Genomic DNA, 15,085 nt, shown 5'->3' with positions numbered 1-15,085 from the left:
CAGATGGAGAAAGAAAAGAAAGCAAAGAACCTCAGCCCAAACTAGTTGTAGGAGGCAGAAGAGTGATGCATGGCCCCAGCACAAGGGGGAGGAGGAGATCATGGTGTTGATTGTGTGAAATGGCAAATGGCCTTAGCACAGCAGTATCCTAAGCAGTGGCAAGGGACAACTTGCAGGAAACACAGGTTTTTTGCTTTGAGGAACAGATCAAAAAACTGAAAGTTAACATGGAAAAATGCTTAACTGAAAGTTGAACAATCAGGTAATGAAGACAGGGTTCATTAGCAGACACAGAAGATTTGGTGCCTTGGTAGTTTGCAGTAGATGATTTAGGCATTCCCACTGAGGTGTCAAGCCCAAAATTACTTTTGGAAATGGGATTTTCATAGAATCAACCAGGTTGGAAAAGACCTCCAAGATTATCAAGTCCAACCCTACCGTCATTACTAGACCATGGCACTAAGTGCCACATCCAGTCTCAGCTTGAAAACCTCCAGGGATGGTGAATCCACCACCTCCCTGGGCAGCACATTCCAATGCCTGAGCACTCTCTCTGTAAAAAATCTCTTCCTGATCTCCAACCTAACCCTCCCCTGGCAGAGCTTGAGTCTGTGCCCTCTTGTCCTGCTGCTGGTTGCCTGGGAGAAGAGAGCAACCCCCACCTGACTCCAACCTCCTGTCAGGGAGTTGTAGAGGGTGGTAAGGTCTTCCCTGAGCCTCCTCCAGGCTAAACAACCCCAGCTCCCTCAGCCTCTCTGCTTTCGATATTTTTCCCTTGTTTTCCCCTAATCAGAACTTTCAAATTGGTGTAAACAACCCCAGCTCCCTCAGCCTCTTTGCTTTTGATATTTTTCTATTGTTATCCCCTAATCAGAACTTTCAAATTGGTTAAACGATTTATTGGACGCTATTGTCTCTCACTGCCTCCAACAGGAGTACTATGACAAGGGAGATTATGTTATTCGGGAAGGAGAAGCAGGAAACACCTTCTTTATAATAGCAAGTGGAAAGGTAAGATATAATAAAGCTAACTTACAAAGTAACATGTACAAATACTTGTATTTGAAAAGCTACCTTGAGAAGTGTGGTGTTCAGTAAAATCTGTGCAGAGTGTTTTTGAGGATGCTGTTAAGTCCACAATACCAGGATAAAAGCCTGGAGCAGTGTTTCAGAGGTTCAGGGAGTCTAATTTTGCATTCACAATGAACCCATGTTACCCTATTCTCCTTATGTCATTGAAGTATGTCCTGAAGCCTCTTGACACTGCAGCAAAGATGTAAAGTCAGTTCTTTTTGTAAATGAGATATGATCCTATGTCTTGTCCTAGGTGTATCAATATCTAATGGGCAAAACATAGATTTGTGAAATATCTAAAAAGTAGTGGAGTCCTAGACTTAATGGAGAATGGCCTAGGTGACTCAGTCTGTTCCTTCAATTTGTTAGTCCCAGAGGTGCAAGGCAGCAGCTTTTATCCATCAGCTGTTACAATGGAGGCTGACACAGGACTCAAATCAGGAGAATTTTCATCAATAAACTTCCAGCAACGTTTCCAAAATGTGTCTGTGTCTGGAGGTATCCTGGTTTGGTTTTTGCTAATGGGTGTGAGCATCAGCAGAACGTGAGTTACTGTGGAAGCAGAATCCCATGAAGGGAAGTGTTAGTTAATGCTGCTGGAGGCTGTCTGTTCAGCTGGGAAGACAAAAAGCCTGTGGGAACTGAAGTGTTTTAAGACATAAATGAAATACACAGAAAAGAAGGGAAAGCCATGCAATACTTCGAACTTTTACCTTGCTCAATTTTTCTTCCTGTACTTTCCAGGTGATAGTTACCCAGAGTACAGCAGATCACTCACAGCCTCAGCTGATTAAAAATCTACATAAAGGAGATTATTTTGGAGAAAAGGCTCTTATTAGGTCAGTTCACATCATCTGATTCATGATGTGTAGTATTTCGATTATCCTACCCCTATGTATGGATTATAGAACTTGTATATAATATAATATGTGTTTTGATGGTAAAGGTGAAAGTAGTGACTGAATTTGTCTGCATGTTTTGGTCTTTTGCAGAGAGAACTTGAAAGTATACACTGTCATCTGTCTTTGGTTTTCCCTGTAGAAGTCAAATGCTGGTCCTCTCTGCATTGTGGCTCATTGTTTATATTTCAGTAAAAGCTGTGATGAAAGTTTGTGCTAAGCTTTATATGACTTTACAGTGGATGAGATCCAATCATGACTGGTCTGAGCTGCTGTTCCTGTGCCCGTGACAGTAAGAAACAGAGGCAAAGAGTCACACAATGCATATTTATGTGGGTGATTGAGTAGGGAAGCATTTTGTTTCTGGAATGTCTTAGATCTGAGAATCATTTCAGAAACAAGTAGTAAATCCTGATGCAGCGCTGATTACATTTCACCCTAATTTCTTGGAAGGTTGCTAAAGGATGCCATGATTCAAACCCCATTGAAACTGGAACAAATACTGTGCTAGACAATAATGATGACTACTAAAATGCTGTAGTTTCATATTTGGTTCATGAATGCAGTGGGAGGTACTTTGAATGCTTCTGAAATTTTCTAATATGTTTCAATTCCTAGTGACGATGTCAGATCTGCGAACGTTATTGCAGATGAATACAACGTGGAGTGTCTTGTCATAGACAGAGAGTAAGTACTACAGCTTAATGAGGGACTTCATCCTCCTTCTGTAGGTCAATACGAGACTTCCAGGAGGTTAATATGACTTCACTGTAGGCAACAATCACAATGTTTTCTTCAGTGGATCCTGACGAGTGGTTGTGCTTTTGGAATGCTAATGCCGAGGGGCTGACAGCAGGTGCTGCAGCACAGGAGTGTAAGAGCAGTTCAGAGTTATTCTTGTCTTTCTCTGCTTGCAGTGGTGATGTTTCACACTTCAGTGCTATTCATCCACTCAAGGAACAACAAAAGTATGTCCCTTGTTTCAGCATGTCCTTTTGTCAAGAGGGACATGCAGCAAAATTCCTATTTTTGTCAGCTAGAGGCCAATTTTGCTCTTCTTAAAGTGGAAAAAATGGAACAGATGGAATTTATAAGAAAGGAAGCTCCCAGTGGAAAGTGAAACAGCAAAGCTGCATTCTCAAGGCTAGCTGTAAAGATGCTTGCTTGAAATGTGGACAACCTCCATCCTTCAGCATACTTCAGCTTGGTTCACCCTGACGTGGTCAGGCAGTTGGACCAGATGGTTGTTGTAAGTCCCTTCCAACAGAACTAGTCTATTCTAAGTCTTTTCTTCCTACAGTGCTGTTATTCACCTGTGAAGTTGAAGAGGTGATCTCAATCTCTGCACCAAGGGTTCTATCCATTGGGACAGGTCTGATTGCCTGGACTCACACCAAGCTGGTTCCTGTGGTAGGGATGGTGGAACCACACTTAATAACCATAGTCCATGTAGGATCCCAAGTACACCCAGGCTGCTCCAAATTGTTTGCACATAACATGAAACGACATGCGGATATCAGGCACTCTGTCCTCCTACCCTCTGGCAAAAGTTTGGTACTTCAGCTCTTAACTGCCTCTTCAGAGCTCTCAAAATACTGTCAAAATGATTATGTCAAGCTTAGTCTAAGTCATGACTCAAATGTTCAGCAATTTATAATGTTTCGTTCATGTTTTTAGGACATTTAATCAAACTGTAGGAACTTATGAGGAGCTCCAAACTTACCTGGAAGGTTATGTGGCTAATCTGGCCCAGGCAGACGAAAAGCGACATGCAAAGTAAGTCAGATCATTTGTTAGGTGCATCTTTAGTAGAAAATCAGTTTAGAAAGAGTGACAGACAGGTAAGTAAAATCGTGCATGGTAGTTGGAGTTGAACCCCTAGGAATGGCAGCAGTCATTGTAATAAAACAGTCTGGATATGCTTATGGAGTGCAAGAAACTTTGTCTGAAACAAAAATGACATAGAATCTCAGTATATTGACTTCATTCTATCCCAAGAAAACCAAGCACAGAAAAGAAGTGACATTGTGCTCAAATAAATTTTGCATTCTAATGGTGAATTCTTTGACCGGTAAAACCCCTAAAGGTCAACTTTAACTCCTGATTGAGTTACTGAAACTGTATTACTGTGCAAAAGACTAATTGTAGTTTCAAAAAGAAATAAGCAGGCATAAAAGAAACTGTTCGTTTTTAATGTTTCCGTGTAGCACTGATGGTATTGACGCTTGTTTTTAGCTGTGGGTCAGACTTTTAGTTTATCTGTCTCTGATTTCAACCTGAGCACTACTGGAAGATTAGCAGAATGTGTTTTATTTCTGTTTAGAAACATAGCTGCATTCTTATGTCTGATCATTCTGCTGGAGCTGGTACACAGTCCTGCAAACATTGGTTCTCCACCTTGGGACTGCCCAAAGTCTTGCAGCTGACTGCATGAATAGGAATCTCACCGTGGATCAGCTTTTGCTAAAAACACTGTTAGTTGTACTCAGTGATCTTCAGTAGCATTTTGCTTCTAGTTTACTGCCATAGGATGTCCAGAAAGAAAGTGCTTCTGCATAAAAGAGACTTAAGATTTTTAGGAAATAAGAAAGCTTTCCTTTTTCCCTTTTCCTTTCCTCCTCTTCCTTTCCTCCTCTTCCTTTCCTCCTCTTCCTTTCCTCCTCTTCCTTTCCTCCTCTTCCTTTCCTCCTCTTCCTTTCCTCCTCTTCCTTTCCTCCTTTTCCTTTCATAAAAGTAATGACAAGGAAGAGCACTAACCTATGTTCATTTTCTTAATGCAGAGGAAGATCCTTCTGTGGACAGTTGACCAAAGAGGTGTCTTTGGAGATGATAGAGCTGCAGGAGAAAGTATCCCAGCTCCCTCCTTGCCCATTCCAGAATTTAGAAGTTGTCACAACTCTGGGTGTTGGTGGGTTCGGAAGGGTTGAGCTTGTAAGACATTGTTTTAAACATATTCAAGTACTTCTCTGTCTCAGATGATTGATTTAGCCACTGAATAATGTGAAAGGTTTTAATATTCTATGTGCTTGTGCCTCTGAGGAAGAAATAATTCTATGTAAAGCAATGCATAGCTAAAAAAATTTCAGGACTTGGATGTTTAAAGAAGCAAATCCATTCTCATGTGTCTTCACCTCCTGCTGTTCAAAGTGTCCTCCTGGTCACTAGACATGTCATCAGTTTGTGCATGTGGAGTTTACAGATGTGCCTACCTGTCTTGTGTTCCCTGAATTGCAAATGTTTTCCCAAGAATCTGCCTGGACCTGAAGTTGTGTCCATAGCATCACAAAGTCTGTGTTGCTAGAATTGCTTCAGTGTGCCCCACAGCAACTATAACCAGTGTGAGCTCTCTCCGAGCTGTGTTGAATACAAAATTTCCAACAATTTGTAATGGCTCTTTTGAGTCATATTCACTAGCGTGAAGAGCTGTGTTTCTGGCATGCCAAGAGCCTCATTAGCCTGAAGTCTTAAATTCCACTCTCCTCTGCCTGAGGAGCAAACATCTCTAAAAGCCATGAGCAGTTTTAGTCAGGCTGCTGAAGGTAATGGTAAATTAAAGGAGACTGTGTGATTTTAGTGAAGTCAATAATGCTTTACAGTAGTTAGAGCATCAATTGCTTTATTCCAATTCATGCTTCAGAAAAAAAAATAATTTCCACACTGGAAATTCTACAGCATCACCTGAATAATAAGCTAAAAATTGAGTTGTCCTCCAGCTGTAGAACACAAATAATTGCTTCCAGGGTTTCTGAGAAGCCTAGTTTTAACGTCCATCTTTTTATTGCATATTGGATAATATTTCAGTGCAATGCAAAATAATTTGTATGCTTTTTTCCTAAACTGCCTCTGGTTTTTGTTCTTGTGTATTATGCTGGTGTTTAGGAATCTTAAATTGAAATTCCCCTATTTGACAGGCTGAGGAAGTTGGGGCTGTTCAGCCTAGAGAAGAGAAGGTTGTGTGGAGACCTCAGAGCACCTTCCAGGAGCTGAAGGGGCTCCAGGGAAGCTGCAGAGGGATCTGTGTTAGGAGCTGCAGGGACAGGACAAGGGGCAATGGGTACAAATTGAAGGAGGGGAAAATTAGGTTAGATATTAGGAAAAAGTTTTTTCCTGTGAGGGTGGTGAGACACTGTCCCAGGTTGCCCAGGGAGGTAGGAGATGCCCCAACCCTGGCAGTGTTCACAGCCAGGTTGGATGAGCCTTGAGCAACCTGCTCTGGTGGGAGGTGTCCCTGCCTAGGGCAGGGGTTGGGACTAGATGATCTCTAAGGTCCATTCCAACCCCTAAAATTCTATGATTCTATGAAATTAGGACCCACTGTGGTATAAACTCATTATAATATGTAGTACCTATCCAAAGTGCTGCTATTTTGTATGCATAAAATGAACAAAGGGCACATTTCACATTCAAGGTGGGAGCTGGGAAGCTAAAAACATCTGATGCTTGACTTAAAATCATGCAAAACAGTTCTGCAGAAAATCTGGAATTTGTCCCTTGTTGCAGCCATCACTTTCAGTCCTGTGCTGTGTTGAACAAGATGGATATCAGTGTAGCTGTTGAGAACAGATTGCTAAAACATTTTTTCTTTGCCTCATATGTATTCATCATTTCTATTCACAGGTTAAAGTGAAAAATGAGAACATGGCTTTTGCCATGAAGTGTATAAAGAAGAAACATGTAGTGGACACCAAACAGCAAGAGCATATCTACTCTGAGAAGAAAATCCTCGAGCAGATATGTTCTCCATTCGTTGTAAAGTAAGTTGACCATAAGGTTTTCTTGAACATTGACCCCCAGTTGACCCACTGGACAGCATTATTAATAGTGAGGTTTGGCATATATGAGTTCTGGAGAAAAAGCATTGCAAGTGTTGCATTTTGTTTCGTTTTGCATAATTTGCTGCTGTTTGTCCCCACAGACTTTATCGCACATTCAAGGACAACAAGTATGTTTACATGCTGCTGGAGGCTTGTCTTGGAGGGGAATTGTGGAGCCTGCTGAGAGACAGGTAACAGCAGACAGAGTGTAACATTGCCCTTTTAAATCACCCATCAGCTCCACAGGTCTACTGATTAGGTTCTCTGCTCAAGGGCTGTCCATTGAGAAGACCTTTGATTCAGTTTAGTTGATATTCTGAGTGTTATATATTACCAGCTAACAAGTGAGGCATTTTTAGAACTTAATTGTCTGTAAGGATAGTGATTGTTTTAAGGGGGCCTACAGGGGAGCTGGAGAGGGACTCTGTGTTAGGAACTGCAGTGACAGGACAAGGGGCAGTGGGGACAAATTGAAAGAAGGGAAAATGAGGTTAGATATTAGGAAAAAGTTTTTCCCTGTGAGGGTAGTGAGACACTGTCCCAGGTTGCCTAGGGAGGTAAGAGATGCCCCAGCCCTGGCAGTGTTCACAGCCAGGTTGGATGAGCCTTGAGCAACCTGCTCTGGTGGGAGGTGTCCCTGCCCAGGGCAGGGGTTGGGACTAGATGATCTCTAAGGTCCATTCCAACCCCTAAAATTATATGTTGATTTTTTTTTTCCAGAGGCAGCTTTGATGAATTTACCACCAAGTTCTGTGTTGGGTGTGTGACAGAGGCTTTTGACTATCTACATCACATAGGAATTATCTACAGAGACCTGAAGCCAGAAAACTTAATTTTGGATGCTGAAGGATATATAAAACTGGTAAGATGTAATCCATTGTAATGTTATCCTTTTGTAATCTTATCCTTTTGTGCTTGCATCCTGTTTCCTTGCCATGGGGATATAAATAGACAACATGTAATTATAGTACCAGAATCCTGGAGTTTAATAACTCTTGTGCTTCAGTAGAGAAGAGTCTTCTTGTTGCACAATAAGAAACAAAGGCATTGGAAAGCCATTGCAGACAAACTGGGGATTTGCAGTCTCTGAGAGCTGTTGCCACAGCATAAACTTCAAAATAAGTTCTCCCAGCAGCTAGTTTTAATGTCAAGGCAGGAACTACATTTCCCAGGTGCAGAATTGCCTCCCTGTCCAGCATCAAGCATTCATAGGTTCTACATTTGTTGTTCATTCTACGATCATAGGTTCCCTCTCTTTGTAGAGAGGGAACACAGTAAAGAACTCCTGCCATACTTGACTCTTACCACGAAAAGTGCAACAAGAATTCCCTTCAAAGAACATGAAATAACCACCCTGAGGACAGTGAGCAATCCATTGTTTTCCAAGGGCAGTAAATCTCATGTCCTCAAGGAAAGCATGGATTGTTCTCTCCAAAAGGAAAATAATTTAGAAGAGAATTGTGAGAATAAATGGATCTGGTTTATAACACTGGGTAATCCAGGGGAACTACTTCTCTCTCCTTCACAGCTACACTGTGTAGTTGTTTTAGCTGTCAAGTAGGAACTCTGAGATCTTTGCAAGGGATAAGGAAGCAATTAAGACCTTAAGACTTCCCAGTGCAAAACACCTCTGCATTATGCAGCATATGTTGATTTTGATCAGGTTGATTTTGGATTTGCAAAGAAGATTGGATCAGGGCAGAAAACCTGGACGTTTTGTGGAACCCCTGAGTATGTTGCCCCTGAAGTAATTCTGAGTAAAGGCCACGACTTCAGTGTGGATTTTTGGTCCCTTGGGATTCTGGTGTATGAACTCCTTACTGGCAGGTAAGTACCTCCTGCTCTAAGTTCTTACCTTGTTTGTTTTTAGAAACCTTTTCAAGGTTATTTTTAAAATAAACACTTTGGAGGGTTTCCCATCAGTAAATAGACGTGCAAAATGATACTTATTTTTGCCTCCTTGCATGTCTTACCTTCCATCCCTTCAGAAATGTCACAGATGAAGTGTGGTACATTTTCTCAATTCTGGCTTATCCATCCAAGGAAAGGACCAGGCCCAAGCTCTAATTGGTTGGTGCAGAGCTCCTTTAACTGATGATGATGTTTTCTGTGAGGAACAACTGACAACAGACTGTTCTTTTCCCCTTGAGTGGTTGATGGGGTACAGTGGGGTAGGTGAACTGTAAGCAGGGCTCATTCTTTACCTCCATGCACACTCCCCTCACAACCCTTTGTGAATTCTCAATGGTAACACAAGGTGGAACCTTCTCGGAGTTAGATTGGAGGCAGAGCTGGCTTAGAGAGACACACATGGTCATGCATTTTCCCTGGCACCTACAGGAAGCTTCTCAACTTCATACTTTCTAATACCTTAAACAGGCTGAAAGGGTGAAGGCTCTAAAACTAGGAACATGGGGTTTATTTCCATATTCTCAAATATTTGCTTTAATAAGTAATGGCCACACCTGTTCTTGCCAGCCATTCCATTTATTAGTGTTGCTTTCTTTTTCTAGTCCACCATTCTCTGGGGCTGATCAAATGATGACATATAATTTGATCCTCAAAGGCATTGAAAAGCTGGATTTTCCTAAAATAATTACAAGGCGACCTGAGGACTTGATCCGTAAACTCTGCAGGTAGGAGGATCAGTTTGTGGCAAAGCCTGAGGTTTGATAAATTGAGCTCTTTTAGGATCTGCCTCCTTTTGTAACTCATGACCAGACCTGCTGGGCAAGGAAAAAAAAAAGATGTGCAACTAAAATTTAGCCAGTTGATTTCCCTTTGCTGCTTCCCACAGCCAAGTGACACTGTTTTGGCTTCCTAGAAGCTTGTTACATCCTCTAAAGAAAGGAGCAGTGAGCAACTTCTTCTTATATCTCCTTAAGACACCACATGTTCTGAGCAAGCTCCATCCCTATGTAACTGTTAAATGTAAGCAGCTGAGACCTATAAACGCTCTTTTTAAAATACAGAAGTATTTAATAAATTCTTATTCTTTTTCTCTTTCTCTTTTTTTTTTTTTTTTAAGGCAAAACCCTACAGAAAGATTAGGCAATTTGAGGAATGGAATTAATGACATCAAGAAGCATAGGTAAGCAAAAAGAGACTGCCAAGAAGAAAATTGGGGTTTTAATTTGAAATATATCTAATATTTTAGAACCCAATCTGGTAAACCCATAAAGAGAGATCTCTGTTGCTATTGAGTATAATTGCAACTGCAGCAAGCTGTTAGATGAGCATGAATCCTCAGCATGATCATCTAGAAACATCTTGTTTACTGGTTTCCTTGCAGGTTGTTGATGTAGGAATTTAATTCAGCTCTCAGAGAAATCAATGCCAGTTCATCATCTGCCTTTCAGACCTCCTGACCCTTTAAAAGTTGCTTTTTAAGAATAAGTAGTTTAGAGCTCCAGAGCAATATTAGGTTTCTGTCCTATTTCTTCTGATGAAGAGAGTAGATTAAACATTTTCTGCTCTCTCTTTTTATCTGAGCTGTCTCTAAGCTCTGTAGTTTGTGCTTGGGGAAAGAGCACTTTGACTTCTCTGCTTGTCTCCCTCTTCTCATGCTGTAAAGAGGGTGGAATTCCAGTGGGACACACAAATCTTTGCAGGGCTGTAATTATGCATGTCTTAGACTGCCTGTCACTGCATCTCCTCTGTAGAGAAGTGCCAATGTGTCTGGTGGTCCTGAAGCTCCTCCTGCCTTGTCTGGCAGTGCTCAAATTTCCTCCTTCTGACAACTGTGTTGTTACATGGCTAAGAGTTGTCATGAAAAAAACTTCTTACAGCCTTTGTTCACATAGTTTTCAGCTGTTTGGAGTATAATGACAGAAAACAACTTGTCTTTCTCTTCTGGTCTCTTCCTGTCTGTCTTTCATTTCTTTTTAATCAGGTGGTTGAGTGGTTTTAACTGGGATAGTCTGAAAGTGAGGAAGTTAACGTCGCCTTTAAAAAGAGAGGTATTGGCTTTGGCTTTCAGCATCATGATGCTTTACTGATTCAGCTTGGCTACAGAGAAATGATGGCAATAGTGAAATTTCCCCAAGCTGCATTTGAATCATATCAGCATTTTTAGGGAAAATTGAATGAAAGAAAGAGAGACAACAAGCAATACATAACTTAAATTCAGTTAAGTCATGGAAATACTATTCTGCCTAAGTACTTTGCATTAGATTTTCACCATTACTAAAATAAATGGTGTTTGGTCAGAAACTAATGCTGAAAAAACCCCATATTTGCCTCAGTAATGGGCACATTATTAAGTTCACATAAGTGTGCAGAGTACAAATTCATGTATTTTCTTCCTATTGAGTTACAGCACACTCTTGAGTAAGCTCCTGGTTTTAAATGGCCTATTTCTCTCTGCCCTGAAATGAAAAAAGATTGAGGGTAAAGAATTTGAAACTCACTTTGACCTCAATTTGAAACAAAAATTAATTGTGAGATCTGCTTTGAGTCACTACCTTCTGACTGTAAATTGTAAATGTTTTCTTACTGACTTAGGCCTTTGGGTGAAATCTAGGGTTTGAGAGCATTTGGGAAGTGCTTTTGTGTAAGAAGGCTAATGCCATTGCTCTGTTGTGCAATTTAATTACTGGAGGTTTATCTTTTAAAGAATGAGGAATTGCATCCATTGAAAGAAGTAATTTATATCACACTAGCCTTTCATTTCCACACTGGTAGCAATAAAAATGCTGCATAATCAATGAAAAAATACTTTCTGAAACAACCATTTCTTTGTGTCTTTAATGTCCTAGTTGTCTGGACCGACTGATTACAGCTACTTTGACAGCTATCCACCTGAAGAGGGAATCCCTCCAGATGAACTTTCAGGCTGGGACAAGGATTTCTGATCATTTTTCCTTCTGGGACATTTATAGAGACTCATAGTTCTAAACTCGCTATCTTGTTTCTTGCTTAAAATCAAATGGCACAGATTGCACAGTACTCCTTGAGGAACAGAAGACAGTACAGCAACCAGAACTTGTTTGGATAATGCACCAAAATCTGTGTCTATCTCTTTATGACTCTTTGTTAGGAACTGCAATGATAGGACAAGGGGTAATAGTTTCAAACTGAAGGAGGGAAAATCTAGATTAGATGTGAGAAAAAAGTCTTTTACTCTAAGGGTGGTGAGACACTGGCACAGGTTGCCCAGGGAGGCTGTGGCTGCCCCAACCCTGGCAGTGTTCAAGGCCAGGCTGGATGAGCCTTGAGCAACCTGATCTAGTGAGGAGGTGTCCCTGCCCAGGTCAGGGGGTTGGGGCTGGATGATCTGTAAGGTCCATTCCAACCCTTAAATTCTATGATTCTGTGACAAGGGAATGATCCAGTCAGCAGATGTAACCTGTATGGTTTTTGATGCACAGTGTCTCTACAAACATTTTCAGACACTATGGATCAGATCTATGGTTTTGCCATTGGAAATATCACTAACTAATATTTTGATATAATAAGGTCTTTATTTTTGATGGAGGGGATGAGTATTGGAAGCCAATAAGTCTGTGGCATTTGTCAACAGCTAACACTATAGGCACTTATTTTCCATTTGAAGTCTGTTGTGTTTCACTGGTTCCCCACAATGTCCAGTATTGCATTGACCCAGAAATGCTTAGAAAAGAGCCTTTTACCGAAAGGTTGATTTGATCTGATGTTGCAGCTAAAAGGGTGTCACTGTGGGAGCTGCTCTTCTGTCAGTCTAATTTTGCTGCAGGTTGACTATGTGAGACAGGTCAAATGAAAACCCAGTGGGAAACAAGCTCTAAACACAACAGCATTGCCCAGAGAGGCAGACTGTGGTGTGTATTTCCCTTACTGCTTCAAAGAGCCATATCCCATGCTTAAAATGTTTTGCTTTTATGTAGTGTGAAGATAAAATGGGTGGACAAAAAGCATTTACCTTGCAGGGAAAAAAATGCAATTGGATGTTGTGCATTCATGGTTTATATAGAAAAAAGATCTATTATTCTCTGTTACAAACCACAACTGCTGTTGAAACAGGAATGTTCCTGGATGTCATGCTGGGCTTATGGAATCAATGCATCTGCAGCCTCTGCTTGGACTGGTTTCAGCTCCCACTGAGACAAAGTCCAGTCTGAATTCCAATACAGAAGCTGCAGCAGCACAGTGTCTCACATGCTGGATGGAAAACCTCCCAGGCAACTTGTGCTGTGTGCTCAGGGCTCAGTTACCCATGACTTCTGGATGGCCTTCCTAGCTGCTGGTCATGACTTTTCCCACTGGGTGAGGGAGGGAATGCCACAGGGGCAGTTCCATGGTTATAGTTAATTTTTACTGCTGGGTGACCATTGCTTTGGCAGCTAATCAATTTCAATGTTTTCTATTGTATTCAGCCTGAACAAGGTAGTAGAATATTTTCCATTGAATTTAATGATTGAGCCCTCGAAGGAAGACACGACACATTTAGCTGGTTTTGTTTCCCTGCCTGTTTGCAAATTATTATGGAAACTTGCAGCCAGCAAAGCCTGTGCAAAGTGGTGGTAAAGCATTCACAGTCAGAGAGGATGGAGCAGCAGCTGTAAGCTGGGACTGTAGATACTTGCAACTAACTCTCTTTAGCAATACCAAAGACCAGATTTTCTTTTCAGGACTTAGACAAGCACTAGACATGAGGTATTTGTGTTTCTCTGTGAATCCGTTTGTCTTTCTCTCATAAATATTTTTATTACAGTCCAAATAATATTGTGCCAAGTTTTATAAAAAGCTTTCGAATGTATTTTTCCATTATATTTACAGGTAGTTTCCTTATATCTATAAAATAATTGTGTATATATATGTTTTTTAAGTGAAGAAATAGCTGTGTGTTTAGTGCTGTTGGCATTAAGTCTGTGCAGCTGTAGGATCTATTTTCTTTAGGAAGTTTGTTTAACTTAGCTTGTTAATTTGTGTGCAAATAAAGTAAACATACAGTGCAATGGGCAAGATAATAATTTTTTACAAGCACATTCCATACAGCAGTTGGATCTGCAGCCCTGATTTATGTCTTGACTATATGATTCAGAAGAGACTGAGGCAGAAAAGCCTCCCCTGAAGAGACAGTCACTGTGTCATTTCTTGCAGCATATTCCCCACTCAGCTTTTGGTTTCCCTAGTGGGGTTTGGGCAAATGAATGCATAAGGAGCTATGATAAATGAGGTCACAGATCATTTTGTACTTATGTAGAATTCCTGTGTACATTTGATCCATTTTTTTCTGGCATGTATGCAGGTGAATGAGCTGAAGTCTTCCAGAAACAAGCAGAAGCTGATACAGTAGGAGCTAAACATTACTTGAACTAACAACTGTCTTTGATAGAGAGATGTACTTCAGACTTTACCTGTTGTAAAGCCAGGGGATAAATAAGTGATTCAGGCTCAAGTGCAGGAGGTCATGGGGGAACTGTATGGACAGGTATGATCAGATTGTGCTTATCTTTGCATTTTCTAATGTAAGGTCATTGAACAGCAGATTTTGACATTCAGGTTTTGGGCATCCTGTGAATATGTTAGTAATTGTCTGAGTTCTGTCCTTGATGTTGCCTGTCTCGTCAGCTTTGCTTTTATTGTGTGGCTTCCTGAGAAACCCAGCTGTAGCTATGCATTTTGCCCTCTACTTCTGCCACAAGAGAACATGCCTCAGGAAGCAGGAGGGATGGTGATTCTCCCTGACAGAGGGCAGAGATGAGGAATGGTTAGCCTAGGCTGGGTAGATCAAAGTGCCTCCCCCAACTACCACATCAGAGCAGAGATGCAGGTGAACACTTCAGAGGGACTTGTAGGCAGGAGCCACAGCAGAATAAAAGAGAAAATTCCCAGATATACCATCATTCCAGACAGTTTTTAGTGCAAGTGATGAATTTTCACCATGTCCTCACAGCTGCCCCTCTGGGCTTTGAGAAGGATGAGGTTGGGCATCCCAATGTCTGAATGCATCATCTGTTAATAGAAAGGGGAGGAAATGCCCTCAGTGCCACAAATGTTTGAGTTTGATCACAGAAGGATGTTAGCATAAGCCTGTAAAATTTTTGCATTGAATGAGAGGGAACAGCTGTTCTGACCTTCAGAGAATCTCTGTGATCTTAGGCAGGATTTAACAGGTCTCACTTGCAATGAAAAGCATCTGAGATTCCTTTCTCCTCCCACTATGCCACAAGCTGCCTCAGAACAGACACAGCTTTGCCCTCCTGTGGTCCCCAAGGACTTTGTGGTTTAGTGGCGAGAATCTTCATCTTTACTTGACAAAGTTCTGAGAGATTGAAGCCCCTTGGTGCTTTTAAAGTCCCTCCAGAGAGCTGTGTG

General features: G+C 41.2%; 1 protein-coding gene across 1 annotated transcript; it reads left to right on the top strand.

The window, feature by feature from the left end:
- Positions 1-874: 874 nt before the first annotated feature.
- On the top strand, positions 875-11,792 carry PRKG2 (protein kinase, cGMP-dependent, type II; the record flags this gene model as incomplete). Its single annotated transcript, XM_009077535.1, has 13 exons — positions 875-1,011; positions 1,819-1,913; positions 2,592-2,660; positions 3,651-3,749; positions 4,754-4,904; positions 6,591-6,727; positions 6,889-6,978; positions 7,508-7,649; positions 8,451-8,614; positions 9,301-9,423; positions 9,816-9,878; positions 10,680-10,746; positions 11,545-11,792. Coding segments are annotated over 13 exons (1,433 nt in total), but the record flags the coding sequence as incomplete, so codon positions are not given.
- Positions 11,793-15,085: the final 3,293 nt, after the last annotated feature.

Source organism: Acanthisitta chloris, unplaced genomic scaffold (genome assembly GCF_000695815.1).
Source record: "Acanthisitta chloris isolate BGI_N310 unplaced genomic scaffold, ASM69581v1 scaffold15686, whole genome shotgun sequence".
NCBI lineage: Eukaryota > Metazoa > Chordata > Aves > Passeriformes > Acanthisittidae > Acanthisitta > Acanthisitta chloris.
This window is presented reverse-complemented; position numbering and strand designations above follow the sequence as displayed.